This window comes from Molothrus aeneus, chromosome 15, assembly GCF_037042795.1.
Source record: "Molothrus aeneus isolate 106 chromosome 15, BPBGC_Maene_1.0, whole genome shotgun sequence".
In the NCBI taxonomy this organism is placed as follows: Eukaryota; Metazoa; Chordata; class Aves; order Passeriformes; family Icteridae; genus Molothrus; species Molothrus aeneus.
The window spans coordinates 4,833,909-4,853,571 of NC_089660.1; the positions used below are offsets into that span (position 1 = coordinate 4,833,909).

The 19,663-nt window shown below is 48.0% G+C and overlaps 2 protein-coding genes across 4 annotated transcripts in view; one reads left to right on the forward strand and one right to left on the reverse strand.

Annotated features, from left to right (window-relative positions):
• CYFIP2 (cytoplasmic FMR1 interacting protein 2) overlaps positions 1–19,663 on the reverse strand; it is a 50,294-nt gene that overhangs the window by 19,403 nt on the left and 11,228 nt on the right. For 2 of the 3 annotated variants that reach the window (XM_066560292.1, XM_066560291.1), the window contains exons 7-23: positions 19,456–19,552; positions 18,688–18,816; positions 17,673–17,777; positions 14,800–14,891; positions 11,848–11,965; positions 10,261–10,380; positions 9,816–9,941; positions 8,766–8,932; positions 8,347–8,494; positions 7,858–8,011; positions 7,185–7,341; positions 6,370–6,466; positions 5,741–5,817; positions 4,780–4,888; positions 4,353–4,472; positions 3,523–3,722; positions 2,980–3,067 (exon numbers count right to left, since the gene is read on the reverse strand). In XM_066560292.1, the coding sequence (XP_066416389.1) occupies positions 2,980–3,067; positions 3,523–3,722; positions 4,353–4,472; positions 4,780–4,888; positions 5,741–5,817; positions 6,370–6,466; positions 7,185–7,341; positions 7,858–8,011; positions 8,347–8,494; positions 8,766–8,932; positions 9,816–9,941; positions 10,261–10,380; positions 11,848–11,965; positions 14,800–14,891; positions 17,673–17,777; positions 18,688–18,816; positions 19,456–19,552 (2,104 nt within the window). The remainder of the gene's footprint in view (positions 1–2,979; positions 3,068–3,522; positions 3,723–4,352; positions 4,473–4,779; positions 4,889–5,740; positions 5,818–6,369; positions 6,467–7,184; positions 7,342–7,857; positions 8,012–8,346; positions 8,495–8,765; positions 8,933–9,815; positions 9,942–10,260; positions 10,381–11,847; positions 11,966–14,799; positions 14,892–17,672; positions 17,778–18,687; positions 18,817–19,455; positions 19,553–19,663) is intronic. The other variant, XM_066560293.1, reaches the window with a different exon arrangement.
• On the forward strand, positions 230–2,948 carry FNDC9 (fibronectin type III domain containing 9). The gene is made up of 2 exons (XM_066560294.1): positions 230–354; positions 1,481–2,948. Exon 2 carries the CDS (start codon positions 1,488–1,490, stop codon positions 2,148–2,150), a length of 663 nt encoding a protein of 220 aa, XP_066416391.1. The 5' UTR covers positions 230–354; positions 1,481–1,487; the 3' UTR covers positions 2,151–2,948.

Below are 19,663 nucleotides of genomic sequence, written 5' to 3' on the forward strand. Positions count from 1 at the left end.
AGCCTGCTGGGGATCAGTGATGCTCTTGTGGGGGACTGTGGATACAGTGAAAAAATAAAACCCATATAAACCAGCAAAAAATCTACCTGGCTTGTTTTTTCTTGCCTTGGAGACACAGACTTCTCCCAGGCAGCAGCTTTTAGGGATAACATTCCCGAATCACTGGGAGATGCCTGCCCATCCTTTCCTATTGGTTGCCATGGTGAGAGATGACGGAGCCCGAGCTGGGTATAAACGAGGGAGTTCAGGGAAGGGATTTAGCAGAGGCAGGAGGGAGGTGAGTGCTGGCAAGGCACTGAGGCCACTCTGTCACCAGACCTGTCACCTCTGTCACCACTGAGGACCTGGCTGGAGGTAAGTGCTGGCTCTGGGAGGGCTCAGCATGGGCATGTGCAGCCTCGTGTAAGGACAGATTAGCAGTCATTAGAAAGAGCTTCTTCTAGAGTGAATGAAAGGAAAGTTAGTTATTGTTAGAGAGAGAGGAAAAAGGAATGAGTAAACCAGCTCAATTGAATGGTGGGGCTGCTCTGAGCACTCTCTGGCCAGGAGAGAGAACCCTGCAGCAAGGCTCAGAGAGCACTTTGGGGATCTAAAGGAGTGATGTGCTCAAGTAATTTGTGGCTGTTACTAAACAGCAACACAGCCCAGAGAGTATCAAAAAACTACAGGACATTGTACCATCAGGGATCATCATCTACTACTCACTGGCTCTGGCTCAAATCAGTTTAAATGTTTAAATTTTTTAGGCGGGCAGTGTCTTTTTTCTGTCTTTGTTCTTACTATTCATATATTTGTGTTTCCCTAAAGGCACTGCTTTTATATTTCACCAACCTACAGATTTCACATTTAAGATGCTGATATTGCAGTGTGAGATGCTGCAGGAATAGAAAGAGTTTATACTTTATTAAGCAAGGAAGGTACAGAAAATGCAGTGACAATTTAAAACAGTGAATTAACCATTATGGAGCCTTCTAAATGGCATTTATGTGTAAAATCAAAATATCTGTTGACTGGCAGCTTCACAAGGCAAGCTGGAGCTAGTTTAATCATCCCTTTATGCTAATCACACTTGCAGTATCATTTTAATTTTGTGGGAAACAAAAAGCTAAGATAGCTTTAATAGTTAATAATCACTTTATGCTAATCACATTTGCAGTATCATTTTTATTTTGTGGGAATCAAAAAGCTAAAATAGCTACTGATACAGACAAGCAGTCACAGAGATTTTTTAATAAATACAACTGGAGCAAAAAGTATACCCTGTGCTCCAACTGGATGTTTTTGTTATGAAGCAGAGTGATACAGTAGTCTGGGCAACAGCAGGATTTGTCTTTTGTAATTTTAGCATGTAACCTAAGTGAGGTAGGATAGTTTTGAGTCCAGTCCAAGGGAGAGTAAGGAAAGACTTCGATGTCAGCATCCTTTGAGCCCTGACACGAATCAGAAACCTGAGCCTCTCCCTCCCTGCCTCTGGTTTCAGGGGCACGATGAACATCGAGGTGCACAACATCACTTACACCAGTGCCACTGTGTCCTGGGCCATGAGCAGCCCCTGCCCAGAGAACTACTACCACGTCATGTACCGCCCCAACTGGAACAGCGTCTTCGCCGGCTACCTGCGGCAGAACTTCCACCGCGAGGAGCGCGTGCCGCACCCGCTCAGCTCCCTGGTGCTGCACCACCTCACGCCCTCCACCATCTACGTGCTCTGCATCACCTGCAAGAACTCCTACCCCTCCAGCAACCACTGCACCACCTTCCACACGCTGGACAAAATCCCCCTGGTTTTCGGCGGCTCCAAGCACGAGCCCACCACGTCCATGTGGATGGTGAGCAGCCTCCTGCTCCTCTGCTTCCTCGCCCTGCTGGCCTACGGCTGCCTGCAGTTCTGGTCTGCACGCTGCCACTGGGCTGCCAGGCTGAAGCACCCCGACAGCAGCTCTGAAGAAGTGGGGGAAGGAAGTGGCTCACCAGAGGAGCCACTGAGTGATGGACTGAGAGAGGAGCTCCTGGAAGTGCCCATGACCGCTGTGCTGATGAGGAGCTCCAGTTTCGTGAAGGAGAGCCCCTATAATTCCCCTCACTGCTTTTTTTCCTATAAAAACAGTGATGATAAAAGGGCCATCCTGCCACAGCATGGCCTTCAATGAAAGCAAAAGGAAACAAAATCTTGCTTAGAGGTTTGGTTTGTCCTGCTCTTCCCCAGCTCTTGCCAAGAGGACTGTCTGTGTGTCCATGGCAGCTGTCTGTCCCAGGGTAGAACACGAGGCATAGACATTGGTCACAGGGAGAAAGATTTTTGTCAAGTGACAAAAATACTGTCATTTGCTGAAGATTTTTAAAAAAGAAACCAAGTCAGCACTCTGGGAACAGCCAGGCTTGGCAGACTGTAGTGTCATTAGCTCATGTGCATCAGTGCTGTAGGTTCACCTCAGAGTCATCAATCAATGTGCATAAGAAATAAACTTCACTCAAGTAGTTTCACACTTGAGTACCGCTCCACTATCATCACAGACCAAGCCTTTGTAATGCCTGCATAAAAAGTCATTGCAGCCTGAGAAAAAAGCTTTTTGTCAGTATTAAGTAGTGCACACACAAGTATTTTAGTAATTCCCATTTTGAACAGAAAATGGGATTTCCGAAGTGGTACCTTCCTTAGGGAGCATCACTGCATCAGAGCACCATCTTGCTCACTTGCCTGTGCATTTAGATGGATTTGATTCAGTCTCAGTGCCAACACCAAGCAAGAGCAGTGCTGACACCCCCTAACACGGGCATTTTATGGAGAAGAATATGAAAAAACAACAGCAACAGCACATGAATCTGCTTCTTGCATGTCTGTTTGGTTGCACACAGCAATGTGACCCTGCTCATTCACACCCACCACTCTGTAAATGAACCAGTCCTTGCATTTCTTCCTCTTCCTAAATAAATATTTCCAACCCCCACCCCTCTGGCTGTTGTGGCTCATTTACTGACCTTGGACCCATAGAGGTAATAGGGCTGGACGTTGGCTGGCTTGTCCCGCTGGGGCTCCTGTGTGAAGGGGATGGCTGTCCTCACAAACCTGCAGCAGGCAAGGGAGATGGGGAGGGAGGTGGTCAGAGCCTGGACAACTGACACTGCATGGTCTGGGATGACCTGCAGTTGCAGGCTAGTTAGAATTCATCACTTGAGCTACACCAACAGGAATGCAAAATCCTGCCACAATCTATTGGTGGTGTAAAACTTACCAAAACAGAGATTTTGTCTCATTTTTGGCAGGCAAGAAAACAATATCTGAGCAGCTCCTGCTGAGCTAACCAACCCTCAGCCACTTCAATTACTGTCTAACTGCTGCTTGAATTTGTTACATTTTCAAGACCAAAGGAAGATGGTGGGTTTCAAATTCATTTTAAGAGTAACTGTTGAATCCCTCAGGGAGCACAAACCTCTCCACAATACACATCAATTTTAAGTGGCAGGTTTGACATTCTGGAAAGAAAAGCAGGGTCTCCAGGTGGCCTTGCTGTCCCTCCTCACCTGTTGGTGGATCCATTGTAGCAGTAGTTGGGCAGGAAGTCGAAGTTGAGCTCCCAGAAGACGTGCAGGGTGATGCGCCCATAGGGTGCGGACACGTTGTGGTTGGCCTCGCGGAACATGGCATCGAAGCTGTCCAGAGTCATGTGCTTGCACAGCAGCCTGTGGGTCAGGCGATTGATTTCCAAGAGCCACTCCAGCTCCTGCAGCACATAAAGCAGCAGAAAATGCAACAGAAACAGCTGATTTAATTGCCAGGGGAATGGTTTTTTATCCACACGCACGCAGAACTAAAGACATCAATTTAACTCAGCCGCCAAGGCCAATTGCACTTCCACTCAAGGGGGTCCTGGTCCAGTACTTTGTGAAGCTGCAGGAAGCAAAATTAATTTGTTCCCCACTGAGCACTGGCTGGCTTTCACCTCAGAATCCTCCAAAGGTGGAAACTGGTAATTTTACACTGCTTGGCTCTGATGCTCCTGTATCATATCAAAGACAGAAAATCCTGTACACATATGAACAATGTCACAGCCACCTTCATCCAGCTGGGAATTAAAGCAACATTTTCTTCCCCCAGTTTACAGGACTCTCTTATATGAGCTCTGCAAAGTCTAACTGCTGTCCCTTATGATTTACACAGAGACTTAATGGTCTGATAATAATGCAATTAAAGCTGCATAAACAGAAACAGTAAAGACTGAGCAGCATAAAGGAAGATACATGACTGGATGAAACCTACTGCAGGGGAACTCAAAGCAGCAGACAGTTGACTGTGCATCCCCAGCAGTGTATTAGTCTCGCTGCTCATACTCAGAGTCACTAGAAGTTCTTACCACGATGGATGTCAGGTCCTCGCTCTCGAAGCGGCTGATGGCCTGGTCCAATGATTTGTACATGGCTGCAGAGATGCGCTGGGTAATGAGCCTGTTCAGGTCGATTGATCTGCCCAGCAACTGGCAAAAGAAAAGATTTGCATGTTATATATTGATGGGGAAAAGGTATTTCATTTTTTACTCCACACACAAATTAAAACCAAACCTCAAAATCTGCTTAAATGTGAAAGTGGTGGCACAAGTGCCTTGGTTGAGTGTAGATTACTTAAGAAGGAACAAGGGAAATGTGGAGCATAACTCATTTTTGTGTCACAAACAGATTCAACCCTTCTCAGCCCAGAGATGATCTCAGCTAGGATGCCCTCCACCACCAAAAGGAAAACAGACCAGGAGTGATGAGTACTGGAGCCTGCTGCTTGCACTGTACCTGGACGTGCCTCTGCTTGAGCAGCGTTTCGTAGCGGTTGGATGGTGGGTATGGAATGATCACCCCGTAATTCTTGCACTCAGCCCGGAAACGTTTATCCAGTAAAACACTGAAAAAGGGAAGCAGCGTCAGAAAAATAGAAACTACACTATCAGCTTCTCTATGAGTCTTTCCAGAGTTGTTTTAGCCCTTTTAATCTTGGCTCTGAATTCCAAGAAATCTCTGCACACTAAATGACAGAGCAGGAGTTGTTCTCTGGGGACTTCCCTGCTTGTCTTTTGTGGCTAAAACATTCAAAAAGATAAAAAAAAGTGCTGAAAGATATCAGGGCCAGGTACTGGGTGGTTCCCCTGGAGTGCTCCCTCCTTGAAGATCTGCTGTGGGAACATTTGGTTGGTGATGGTGATTGTCCTCCTTCTCTAAGGCCAAATGTGACCTAGAGACAGAACTTGCAGACATGTAAGACTTGGTTCACCTTTGGGGCCATGAGAAGAAGACTCTCACTAGATTTCATCCATGCCCTTTAAACTGGTAAGGAGGATATGCCACAAAGGTTCTATCTCCCCAAAGGGGAGAACAAGTCTTGCTGCTTTACTAGGGTGAGGACAAGTGCATATTCCTGTTTTGTAGAGATGGGAGGCTTCCAGTCCTCTGCCTGGTACAGAAGCAGAAGTCAAGCAAGGACATGCCTGTAATAAGCTCAGTTTGCTTTTCTGTAGCTCTCACAAACTGTACTCTGACTGCTACTCCGGATGCCAATTATTTTTTCACTTTTAACTGTGTCTCCTTAATTAATTTTCCCCATCTACATCGGTCTGGCATGGACAGCCAGCTCTGGGGGACAGGGATGATCTATGTTGTCTCTCCTTGCGGTGGCTGCTCCCTGAGGGAAATCTTTTGGTTAACAGCAATTTGGATGCAGTGATATCATCAGTCACCATCAGCAGTCAGGCTCTCCTACCTGCCAGCCATCGCTTTGTAATAGGCAAAGATCTGATCTGCCAGCTTGTACACAAATTGATCAAAGCACAAATTCACCTGGGGGAGAAAAAACAAGACTTGGTGAGGGTGTCACCAGCACAGAACAGCTCCTTCCTACGCATGCAAGATCAATACAACCCAACACAGATCCTTCATTTAATACAAACATATATTAAAGGTCACACTATCTTAAAACCACACTGCACTTCTCACATTGCCAAAGGTAAGCAGAAAATTGCAGTTACATTTCTCTCTTTATAGTTTCTGCATGTTCTTACAGGTCCTGGTCCCCCACCCTCAATCACCCTTCCCTCTCAGGGAATTTCTCATTTTCCTCTGATGTCTCAAACCCTCTGCTCATCAGACTCTGCCATGTCCCCAGTGTTTGACAGTTTTTGGCTTCCATGGCTCCCTACAGGTACAGCTGAGCTGAAGCCCTTAATCAGGAGAGTCTGTAGGGTCTCTGGAAATGCTGATCTTCTTGAAAACTTCTCAGTCTGATGGAATATTTCTTTCAGGAGAAAGGTGCCTCTAATGAACTGCTGGATCAAACAGGGCAGTGTGACCCATGTGAGCTTTTTCCATACAATAAAGATGAAGAGAACTTACTTCAGCTTCAATTTCATCATACAGGAACTGCTTTTTGAACTTGGTCAAAGCATAGTATGCACTGTCATTGTAGAGGTCCAGGGGGTACAGCACATACCTGAGGGCAAGAACACAGACCACATCTAAAATTAACACTGGAGCTTATCAGCACAAACTGCAGCCAGTGCACGTCGTGCCCTGCCTGATGTAAAAAAAATGGCTTTTCTCTGACTTCATGCCTATCACTGCCACCCCCTGCAGCCCCTCAAATAATCCCTCTTTATCCCTGGGTTCTGCAGGAAGCAGCTACAACCAACCTGGAAGTGAACTAATTATGAGCTGCTCAATCAACACTTGCTTCTTCTCAGTCGTCAAAAAAGCTTTCACCCTGCCCTCACTCTAGAGAGTGCTCTGACAATGCCCATGCAACCAAGTTTTCCTAATGAGGAGGACATTATGAAGATGATTACACTTGCAGAACAGCAATTCCTCATATCATTTATCCCACATACAAAAAGAAGTTGAGATGGCTTAGCCTGGGCCCACCCCCTTTGGTGACACATCTGTGCAGGTGACAGTGCCACCGTGTCCTGCCCACATCCCAACAGTTGCCAGCTGCTGTTTATGACACATGAAGAGGTGCCAGTGCCAGGAAGTCGCCGCTGTGTCTGCCAATGAGGTGTTCACACAGCACCATTCATGTGACAGCAGAGCAAGCAACATCCATTTACCTCCCACACCAAAAAACACTGCTCATCACCAGCCTCCTCTTCTTCCTGAACAAAATCCCAAACCCCAGCACATGCACGGTCCCAGCAGAGCCCACCAGCCCTTACTCCATCATGGAGGGTTCTTTGGTTTCCAGAATATGGTCTGTGAGGATCCAGGGCATGGACATCTCGATGGGGAACTGGATGCGGCGGCCCATGGTCAGCTCCAAGAAGAACTCCCGGAACCAGAGCTGGGACAGGTCACAGCACTGCTGCAGAGCTTCTGGAATGCACAGAGGGTCCATGTTACCCCCCTGGGGAGGGCAGTGAGGGCATGGCACAGGAGGCAGCTGCTGCAGCCTTGTTTTTGGGTACAGGACATTTTTCTAGGATGTCTCTGGTTTTAAACCCAGACCATGTCCACACTGCCTGAGCACTTGGTAATGCAAGAAGAAGGAAGGGATCACCCCTTTTGCTCTAGAGGGCCAGTGAGAACACTGGAATGGCTCAAGAGTTATTCTGGGAGACTTCTTCTGTGTCCAGTAGCTCAATTTGTCTGGGACAGAAGGAAAGTCCACTCCTAGAAAATAATCTCCCACCTGCAGCTGTTTGCTCTTGCTGAGCCCTGTTCACATAATGAATACTACACAGAGGCATGCCCAAACCAGGCAGAAATAGGACATCTGGGAAAAATCAAGGAAAATCTTCTGCTTAGGTCAATGAGGAGCAAAGCTGATTTGCTCTTGCCTTTCTGAGCATGCAAGGGTTGGGTTCAAGCCTCCCCCCGCCATAAACTCACCGCTGATGTTGAGAAGGTGGGTGAAGAAGAAGGACTGCTTGTGGAACTCCTCAATGGCCAAGACTATTGGGCCATCCAAGCTGCTCCTCAGAGTCTTCTTTGAGCCACTCTTGTCTGCTATGAGGGACTCCAGCATGGTCCTCACCATGTAAAGCTTTGGAAAAAAGGTGACATTCAGTTACCACTCTCCAGACACCATCACACACGGCCTTGGTGTCCTGGTAACAAAAAAGTAACACTTCTCCAAGGTGGTGACCACCCTCTGCACACATATGCCAATATCCTGCAGAGTTAAGAGAGTTAAACCCCTTAAAGAAGAGGCTTTAGGAATTATACAACAAATTAGGCACCAAAGCAACATTTAACACACAACAGCATGAAGACTTTGTGGAACAGAGCACGGAAACAGCTGCTAATCCACAGGGTGGGAGACTCCTGCATGGCTCTAAGACCATTAATTCCCCACACAGGAGACAGACATTCACATACCTGGGTGCTTGATGGTCCTACTGCTCGTCGTGGGACTTTAATATCAAATCCACCTTTGGGATCCTTCTCACCTCTCAGGCAAGGATCATTTGGAGGCTCCCGACCTCCCTCCCAGTCACAGATCGTCTTCCGAATCGCTTGAAGGACACTGGAGCAGGGGAGAGGGAGAGCAGTGCTTAAGTTTGATTTTACTTCAAGATGAAAATATCTGTGGCTGTGCACATATGAAAGGTACCTGAGGTGAGATCATACACAGCTGCTATTGCTGGGATGATGCCCAAAAGTTACCTCTGGAGGAGCTGCTGGCCAAGGACTGTTGGCTGCTTGTGTACTGGAGCATACACGGGGCTTGTGTATTACAAAGTGTAACAACACTAATAAATATATGTGGTTTGCACTGCATTCAGGGACAGACTGACCTGATCAGAACATTCTTCTTCTTCCTGACAGCCTGTCGGAGAGGCTCCCTCAGGGTCACCTGGGCGAAGTCCTGCAGCGCTGCGTAGATGGTGTTGCGGATGGCCTGGTTGAAGACACTCTCCATCCGCCCCATCAGCACCTGCAGGCCTTTGATCATGGCAATCACCTGAAGGAAAAGTTAAACCCAGATGTAAATGCGGTTTTTCCATTGTGTGAAGAGGGCTATAAATCCAGCATGGAGAGAATTCGGGACTGAATTAATTCTACTCAGCTAACATAGGCCAGGTGATCAAGCAGCTAATTTTTGGGTGTTAGCTGCTTTACAGGTCACAAGAAGCTGAGGAAAGCATTATAATACCATCAGTTTCTTGCAAATGGCCCCTGTCCCTTGTTTTTACTCCTGATCTCTTGGTATCTTTAATGCCACACAATCCCAGGAAACTGCACATGGTCCCCGTGTGGGTGCAGCTTGCACAGAGCTGCATCTGCACAGGGCACAGCCTGCCCTGCCCAACAGCACAGTGGAGGAAGCCATAAGGCAACATCCCAACCACCCTGGACTGTGTAAGGCAGGAGGAAGGTGAGGGCCTCCCAGAGCATGGCTCAGAGGACTGTTCCCACTGTTTACAGACAGCCTGGCTGAGAGCTGATGGGTCCTGGGGACTGGTTGAGCATCTCTTGTGTTTGCACAGCTCCTGGATGCAGCTGCTGCTCTTGCTCCAGACCATACTGCCCTGCAAGCTCCCTGTTCTGGGCTTGTGTGACAATAGTTTGGGCACAGGAAGCTACAGGGGTGACTTCTGGAAGCAGCTTCTCACGTTCCCCCCACATCCAATAAAACCAACATCAGCTGGCTCCATGACAGACCCAATACTGGCCAGGGGCAATTCACAGGCCAGATTAAGGGATGTGGGAACCCTTAATCCCTTAACATGGGTCACATGGCAGAGTATGGTGAGAACACCCTTCCATTCTCTTTCCCTGGCCTGAGAAACATGAACAGGAAACCAGCCTGGACTGGCTCTGACTCTTGTGCAAGTGGCACCTACTTCCACAAAGGCAAATTTCTCCTCACTGGTGTAGTTGTACCGGGTGGCTCTCTCATACTCTTCAGCTGTTCCTGGGCAATCCTTGTTACAGAATTTATCTGTGGGATGAACCAGCTTCCAAGAGTACTAGAAGATGGAAAGAGACCATGTCAACATTGCAATGAGGAAGAAGATAGGCTAGAAAGACTGAAATAGGTCGTATACCAAGAGAACATTCTCTAGACATCAGTAGAGTTTGACATTCTTGGCTTTATTATCACTTAGTGAATTGGTTTTCTTTATCTGAGAGGCTGCCAGTCATAACAGGCATTTGATATCCATGGATTTGTGTTAAGATATGGTCAAAACTTGGCAAATTAAGAATTTCCATCATTGTTTGCATTACAGTTTTAGTTGCTCCCAGACTCACCCCAAACTGCTTTCAGTGATGCAGGGATGCACTCACCACTTCCATGACGTGGGCACTCCACTTGGACAGCAGCTGCAGCCCCCGTAAAGCCAGGTCAAAGAGCTCCCTGTACTCCTCATCCGACTTCTGGCTGTCCAGGCCTGAGCCAGTGACCACCTGGAAGAAATCACATCATGCTACAATCAGCAACTTGCTGCAGGGGCTTCACTCAGTCAACAGACTTCTCTCCCAAATCCCACCTGAAATGAATTCCTGACCTTATGACCAAGCTAGAATTGAGTAAAGCATATACTATCCCTCAGGAAAAAGGACCTTGGCAAGGCTCTTTTTAAACAGGCAGTCAAATTCCCTACAAAAAAATGAGTCTGACCTGTCACCTCTGAGCAAATAACTGACTGTTTTTATTCCACTTTCCCACTCCTTTTCAATGGTCTAATACTACTGAAATCCTTGAGAATCCTTTACTGATTAAAGTTCAAAGAAGCTCTTACAAATGCCAAAAAAGAAGCGCCTGAGAATGCTATGATTTGTTAAACTGACACTGATGAATGAGGATCACACGTGCAAAAAACAGTCCCAATGGCACCAGAGAGAGCACTGGCATTCAGTAATGAAAAGAACAGAGATGCCTTCGTGAACTTTCCTCAAAGCCCTGACTGACAGGTCTGTGTAATTGAAAAGCCCTATTTGCAAGTCATTGGTATTCTGACTTATGCCTGATTATAAACATTTAGTTGCCAGTTTTTTTTCCCTGGTTATTTTAATGAAGCTGTGGTCAAGGAGCAGAAGTTGTCGCTGTAGATCTCCTGGTGGACATGATTTTGTACCTGCAGGAGCCTTTCATAAATTGCTTTTTTATTGCTGTATCAAGAGGAGCTTGTTCCACCCATGTCCTTCACCTCTCCTCGCTGTACATCTGTGACAGACCATGGTCCTGCCACATTGCTGTGTCCCAGGCTTGTCCATTAGTGGATTCTTTGCTTCTTTTTGCCAAGGTTGGGATTAAATGTGTGAGACAGTATTTCTTGTTAGGACTCAGATGTTTATTAGTTCTTATCTATGCTACAGTCCTACAAACCCTGAGTTCTACAGCACTTCACTCTAACAAGCTAAAATTGGACACATGTCTCTCTTTCTACAAGGCTCTTTAAGGATAAAATGCCCAATTAAGAAATGACACCTAAATTATTTTTACTTTTAACCCAATAGCCAACCACCCGTGCCCTCAATGTAGACTTTTCTATCCAATTAGACAAAACCACCCAAACCCATGGAGAAGAAAGTGAAGAAGGTGAAGAAGAAAGCGAAGAAGAAAGTAAAGAAGAAGGCAAAGAAGAAAGACCAGCCTCCACCCTAAAACCTCCATCTTGCTTTATAAATTACTATATTCTAAACCCTTAAACTCTAAGTTTTCCACCCTGTGATATCACACACTTCCATTCAAACTCCACACCCACAATCGCAGTTCTATCATTCACTTTTGGAAGCCTCCTCCACGGCCTCAGGTCAAATGCAGTGTTCTCTTGGGGGTCAGTGCCTGCCAGCACAGAAAGTCTGAAATTCTGCCCAGCCAGGTTCCAGCAGTGCCCCTCAGCCCTGGCTGCAGGGTGCAGCTGGACCCACCTCGCTGTTGCTGTAGCGCGCGAGCTCCGAGATGAAGCGGATGTGGTCGTCTCGGATCTGCACCATCTGCTCACAGATGTTGTACTGGGGGCTGATGCTGCTCTGAGTGCACGTCCACCTGGGCAAAAAGAGCAAGGGTGTCAAGGACAGGACACAGCTTGACCTCAGACAGCCCAGGGACAGCTGCTCTCTGCGCTTCAACGTGCTCCAGGCACGCCACCCTCATCCTCATGGCGAATGTCAGCCCGTGTCGTCTCTCTGGTGTGTGGAGTGTCCAGAGGTGGTCTCACACAGCAGGATGGAGACACTGGCCTCACCTCTCAGCCTGAATGTGTCTGCTCCATCCACCCTGAAGGCTGCACTCCATGTGGGCTCACCTACCCCAAGGGCAGAGACGGCAATTTCCCAGGCCACCAAGGGACAAACTTTCAGTGAAGGATGGACTTGAAAGGCCTGCATCGTTTGCATCCTTTCTGCTAAACCTAAGAATAACCATCCCCTGAAATGTCCTCCCTCCAAGTCTGGGTTGTGCTGCCTTTTCCTGCAAAGAAAAACTCTGCAAAAAACTAGCCCTCCCATTGTTTTTGGTTCTAGCTCATGCTGCCAACTCAGCGAACAACCCTGCGAGTACAAACAACCCAGCGAGTACAAACGATGAGCAGAATTAGATTTTCATTTGAATTCACCCATATGTACCATGTGTGTAATGTCATCCTAAAAAAGGCAGCCAAAGGCACAGCTGTATGAAGGAATGGGACAAACCAGTCTATTTAATTTAATATCTCCTTTCTCCCTGTAATGTATTAGCCCCAGATATAGAACCAGAATGGCTCCACCAAAATGTTTTGTGCAATCAATTGTCTATCAGTGAGATTCTCGTGTCTTACTCTGTCATCACAATGTAGGAGTTCAGATTATACTCTTTTTTTTCCCCCTAAATGACTGTCCATCTTATGATAGTCCTGTTCTCCAATTTAGACTGCCCATACAAAAGGAAAGTGAGAAACCTGCCCCTGATATGGATATACACATATCCCTACAGTTAACTGCACTTGTTGCCAGTATTTGTGGTAGTAGAAGGTCTTGGAAATGCTGGGCTACATCATCCCTTGTGAGATCCATCCTCCCCCAGTCCCCTGTTTGGCTCTTACCCGTTTCCATGTGCTGCCCACTGGACAATGGGCAGGGTAGCAGGACTGGCCAGGGCTGCCCCAGCCCTCCCTGCCACACACAACCTACTCCTCAGTGCAGAGACAAAGCGCCATGCGGGAAAAACACCAATTAATTCCACTTGCACGGAGACAAGGAGGGAGAGAAAGTGACAAAAACAATGTTAGTAAGAAATGGGGATCACATGGAAGCACCTTGGCAGAGTTAGAACTGGGAGTCCCATGCAGTTTGCTGGGAAGGCAAGGGAGTGAGGAAGAAACATTGGTTAGTACGGCATGGCACACAGACCTGGTGAGACAGATTTCAAAGACAGACATTAAAATTGTGCACAGGTAAAACAGCCCATGAGCTACCTTGGTTTTGAGATGAGAAAATGAGGAATGCTGCTGACACATGTTTCGTTGAAATGTGCTTTCTGAATGATTTGGGATTAAAAGGAGCAAATCTTCAGAAAATTTTTCTCTTTTTTAAAAGAGTTTTCAAAAGTATTCTTTAAATTCACATTTCATCAAATCATATTTTTTTCCTCTTCTTTTTCCTCCCCAATTTTAATTGAAAACTTTTTGCTCAGGAGTTTTGCCATGCTGTTTTCAAAGCTCTCCTGAACAATTAAAGGGCACTTTTCAACCAGTTTTTGGGAGGGCAGGGGAGGAGGGCTGCTCCTGGCAGGCAGAGAAGCCAGACCCTCTGGGGTGGAAGGGGACGAGCAAACAGAAGCCATGACACTGCAGGTTAGTTCCTGTCCTGCTGAAGAGACAGCCCAGCCTGGCTGCTCCTCAGAGACACCAGAGAAACCAGATTTCCACCCAAGTCAGTCCCACAGGTGGAAGGCCACTGCCTGCTGAAAGCCTGGCTGCCACCCACCACTACAGCCCGGTATAGCTCAGACAGGGTTGCTCACAAGGGTTGCAAACCTTATTCCAAGGATATCCAAACCTAACAACATTCTCCTGGCAATCACTGAGCGTGATGCAAAGCTACAAACACAGGTGGGGCCTCTCACGTGCCTGCTGTGACTGAAACAATGTCTGTGGATTCATCTGATGGAGCAGCAAACTGCACATGAGCCCAGGCCACTCCTGAGCTCTCCACTCCTGCTCTTCTCTCACAATATCCAGAATCATAGAATCATTAAGGTTGGAAAAGATCATCAAGATCATCAAGTCCAGCCTTTGACTGATCACCACCCCGTCAACTAAACCAGAGCACTGAGTGCCACATCCAGTTGTTAGTGCCTCATTCAGTCTTTTCCAGTTCATCAATTTCCAGAGCATCTCAGCCTCTGATTCAACCCTTATGGCTGCCATCCTTCTTCATGAGCCCTGCCTGAGCTAGAGGAGACACCCTGGCTACTGCAGAGATCCAGTGCTGTGTTCATGCTCTGGAGGATTTTGTCCTTGGGGTGCAAAGTGTGGATTAAAATCTCCCCAGAGCAGGGACACCGCTCACACTCACACAGCTCGCACGCACCCGGCGCTGCCCCAGCCCATGCACCAGCCACCCTTCCTTCCTCCTGCCTCCCTGCCAGCCCCTCCCAGCCCTGCCTGCTCCCAGGGGATGGTTACATAGAGCTTGGGAGCTGGCAGCACCCCCAGGGCCATCTGAGGACATCTCCCCATGCAGGGACAGGGAGGGACACGCGGGCACACAGAGCTGGCACGCCGGACTCACACCCCACAGGGACGCACACACGGGCACAGGCCTGGCACACCTGCAGGGCTGCAGCCCCCACGGCCCTCAGGACACACACAGAAGCCAAGAGACATTATGGCAGGCACTCACTTGGATTTGTTCTCCTCATAGTGAGCACTGGTCTTAATGTATCTGGCCAGTTCTATCTGCATATCGCCGAATAAAGGAACCACCTGCAGCTGCTGGAAAAGAAAACAAAAGATGGTTGAAACATGGCAGAGAGAGAGAAAGAGAGAGAGAGAGAGAGAGAGAGAGAGAGAGCCTGGCCCCAGCACAACTCAAGGGACTCCAAAAAGGCATGCTGCACCTCTGAAGCTTTGCAAAGTGCAAACCTGGACCCAGGGTCATTTCACACCTAGGAAATGACTGAGAATGCTCACAAGGCTTTCTGTGGGAGGAAATCACTCCCTGTGAGTGCCCTGGGAGCCCTGGGCTCACTGCCACCAGGCTGGTTATGGCCAGAATGGTTCAGTGCTGTAACCAGGCAGAGGAAAGGATCTTTTTACAACAAGAAGAGAGAAGTGTGGTCCTGAGCAGGCCTGATTGTCTCCCAGCCTAATCCTCCAAGAGAACAGAGGGATGAAAAGCCAGCATGTTGCTATTCTGGACACCCAGGAAAGTGTCAGCTTTCCCCAGGGACTCAGCACTGTACTTGCTTGTGATGTGTCTTAAAACTTCTCCATGAAGAGAAAGACACAGGCAATGTAACATGGCTCTGCTTGCCCTTCACATCTCAGAAGGTTTGGGATGGGAAATAAATTCCAAGTGCTCTGAAGATAACTCAAGCTCAGACAGGTCCCTCCTTCAATAAACTTCCACCTGCAAACAAAATCCAACCAAGGGCTACTGACAGCTCATCAATAAAATATGAAGCTTCAACTTCACCCAGCTACAAAAAGCTTTGCCCTAAATTCAGGGAAGATGGGGGAAAATTCCCTGTCCTATTATCACACACTTCGTTTCTCAGGCTGAGCTGTGCACAGGATGTGTAATGCTGTCATCAGGGATTCCCACTGGCACTTCCATAAAAGGTTTAAATGAAGGGGTAGTTTATTATCACTACTCAAATTCTTGGGCAATCCACTAGAAATTTAATCAGAAGGCAATAAGCAGATGTAGTGAAGGAGTAGTTGGTCTTTCCTTATTGAGATCTGATAGTTTGGAGTGGTACTTTTCTGGTTAGGTGAGACCACAGTAGATGGCGAAGTGCAAATGGAAACCAAGCTGGAAAGGAGAAAGTTACTCCATGCAATGGAAGGTTTTTTACCTCATTCTCTGATGGCCCACAGCACTTTGCAATGAACAGCAAACCTGTCTGAATGCACCAAGATGCCCAAACTCTACAGATTACACTGAAGGCTTGATTTAGAGATTTAGCTGAATTAGCAAAGCTGAATCAGGAAAAACCCAGAAGACTCTAAAGGATGATGTGATAAATCACCTTTGCAGAGCAGTCTCCCCAGTGATGGGAGGTTTTTTAACCATCATCGCCCTGTCCATAAGGTTATGGAGTCTCTGGCCCCCTGCTCTTGGGGCTGTCCCCAGGAAATGGTGCAAACTGGGGTAAACAGGTCCCCACCAGCTCAGGGGAGGATGCACCCCAACCTTCCATCAAACCTGGGCTCACCTATTCCCTCCCCTGCACCCACCCAGCACATCACCCACAAACTGCACCTCGGGGCAGTAAGCAGGGAGACATCCTCTATCCAACACCACCACCAATCTCTTCATCCAAGCTCCTCACCCCACCTCTGGGGGAAGTACCAGGGAGAACCCACTGTGCTGGAAGAGTGAGGGGAAGGAGCCCTCTGTGCCCTTCCACAAATCATCACCACCTCATTTTCCCTCATCTGGAGCAAGTCTTGGTAACAGAAACTGATCTTTCCTTCTCAGGGGAAAGATTAATAAAGGACTCAGGAAGGACTCACTCAGGAAGGACTCAGGAAGGACTCAGGAAGGACTCCATCTGCTCCATCTGGGAAATTCTTCTGCTGTCCTCCTGCTCTTTGCCACCAACACATTTGTCTTTTGCTAGATCCTACCATGCCTCCTACAGCTGACCTGCTCCAAACCCAAAATGCCTCCCAGTCCCAGCCTGTGCCCAGAAGCAGGGGAAAGGAGGCACCACCTTCCCTGAGGTGCTGTGTGGGATCTCAGCCCTCCTCTCCACCAAAAGGGTAATCCCAAACCGTTCCTGTGCCGAGTGGTGCCAGGGCAGTGCAGCCTGGCCTCCAGCTGTGATCAGACCATGGCCAGATGTGCTCCAGCAGAGAGAGGTTGTGTGGCTGCTTCCCACCCTGCCCCTGGGAACACCCAGGAGGTTTCATGGGCCTTTCCTCAAAATCCACATCTCAGACCAGACAAAAACAGCTCATCAAACCAGAGTGACCCTTTGAAGATCTCACTGGGCACCTCCAAGTGCCAGTTGACACAAACTCCCCCAAAAGCTTTTCCTGTGCCACAGGGAGCACAGTTTATACATGAAATAAAACTGCCAGCTGTGTCCTCTGTCCCTCAGCCCAGCAGCTTGCAGAAGGAAAGAGAAGCAGAACCATCACCAGCCAGGTTTGCTGGTGGCCTGAAACCACGGAGACTGCAAACCTGCCTCAGGGATGTGCAAAGAGACAGCAGCCATGTCAGCTGGGCACATCCTCCCCTCACCCATGGAACAGCCTCTCCATCCTCTGGCCCCTGGCAGGGAGGGAGCAGCCAGAGCTGCAGCTCCCACTGCAGAGCCAGCCCAGCTCTGCAGCCACAGCCCTGCAGCACTGAGGGGCAGCACTGCTCCCCTCACCCTGCTGCAATTCCACTCCTCAGCCTTTGGCCTGGATGGCTTCTCAGCCCTTGGGGGTTTTGGACCTGTAAATGATTCCTGTGGTTTGTTTTTTGCTAGCAGCAGTGGTACAGGCTGTTAATCCACTGGTCTGCAATAAACACCAGCCTCACACAGACAGCTCACTGACCTTGAAGAATTTGTCTATTTTGCTAAGGTTGATTCTCTTCTTGGCATCCAACTTGTAAATGTTGCTGACATTCCCATCCATGAGATACAGGCCAAACCCCATCACCTGGAGAAGATGGAAAGGCAAGGTTTCATCAGCATGAAGTCAGCAGCACAAGTCAAAGACAGTTCTCCATCACTCAGCATGAGGAAAGACCATTTCAGGTTCCTGCTACCACCTGATCCTCATGAGGAAATGTTTAAAATGTGCCTGTATCTGCCAGGAGGCACATGGCAGGCAGAGGACACACAATGGATTGCTTCTGTTGTCTGTGCAAAAACACAGGATGCTTCCCTTGGTTATTTGTTCCTCCTCTTCCCACATAACAGCAACACAAAAGCTTTCTCCACCAAAGGCAAAAGTTTACTCCTGGAGAAGAATTTAAAATATTTTCCTGGTTTGGTTTCCCCCCTCCCTTATTAATTCAGTACAAATCATTACAGAGTCAAACTCCCCACACATCAGAGAACCTGAGCTGACTCACGCCCTTATAATGAAGTTTTTATGGTAATAGTGACTGCAATCATTGCCAATAACTGACTGACAGCAAGGACAAATACACCAAATAAAGAGATATTTTGGCATGTTTATCTTGAGGACTCTTTACAGCCAGAAAAACAAACCTGGGAGCATCTGCCTTCTGCAGGGAATGGGCATCAAGAAGAAAATTCTGTGTTAAAACGTGGTGGTGATTTTACAATGTCCTCTGCAGTTACACAGGTCAAGCCCATGATCCTGCACTTCCATGCACAACAGAAAAACCCCTTCCAGCCTTGAAGGATGTAGGGCACCCACCAGTGCTCTCACCCACCATGTGCTGGGCACTGTCTCTGCAGGAAAGGGATGCATGTCAGCCCAAAGGAGCAAAAAATCAAGAAACTGAAGAGAGATGTTGTCATAGGAGAGAATTTCATTTTACTAAAGCAACAGTGAACCTATGCAAGGACCCAGCCCCACAAGCATGGCCCAACCTCACCTTTAAGAGCATGTGCTTCTCACTGGGGGTGAGATACATCTTGTTTTCATAGTAATCCACACAGATGTTGACAATATCAGCCAGCAACTCCTCATAGCCAGGGATAACCTCCAGTTGTTGGTGCAGACACTGAAACACAACAGAAGCCACGTTATCCACATGGGCAGAGGAACAGCAGAAACCAGGCAGGAAACATTTTAAGGATTAAGAGTGGAACAATAAGAGGTTCCTTCAAACCTCATTTATGCTGTTTACCAGCAGAAGACTGAGCTCATGGTACTACCTGGAAAAAACAACCTTCCTCTGCAGGACATCTCCTCTTCAGACTGATCACAACACCCAAACATCAGACAATGAGATGCAAAGGAGGGTGACTGAGCAAAGTGTCTGACTCCTGTCTCTGGGATATTTTAACTAGTTAGCAGAACCAATGGAGCCTGTGAAGTGTGGAGAGCCATGGGGGCTGAGCTGCAGACCCCATGCAGCTGCAGGGGATGGGGTTCCAGCAGAACCTTCACCTCCCAGAGCTCTTCTTACATCTTTTAGACCTTGATCTTTGTCTTAACACAGAGACCTTCAAAGCCACCCAGGATGACACATGAGGAGACATTGCTAGAATTACACAGCCTGACCAAAAGACCACGAGAGCCAGTGGCACAGACCCAAGAGCTGCTGCCACAGCCTGGTCTGAGGTGCTGTCAGCCTCAGCAAGGTCACTGCTCCTCTCTACCCATGGAAGGTTCAGTGGCTCAGAGAAAAGGGACCTGCCTGAGTGATGCGGTTGTGGTTTGCCAGGAACATGGACAGGTTCTGGGACTCCTGGATGGACTGGGGGTCTGCCATCTTCCTCAGGAACTGGGCAGCTCTGGAAGGGACAAATCCAACATCACCAAGGGTCACTCAGCCAGCGTGAGACTGTCACCACCCACCCTCTCTGTCTGACCTGCAGCAACACTGCAGCCTCAGACCCCCCTGC

Bases quoted from the DNA above. Each gene is read 5' to 3' on its own strand.
- FNDC9 (XM_066560294.1), top strand. From the start codon at position 1,488: ATGAACATCGAGGTGCACAACATCACTTACACCAGTGCCACTGTGTCC.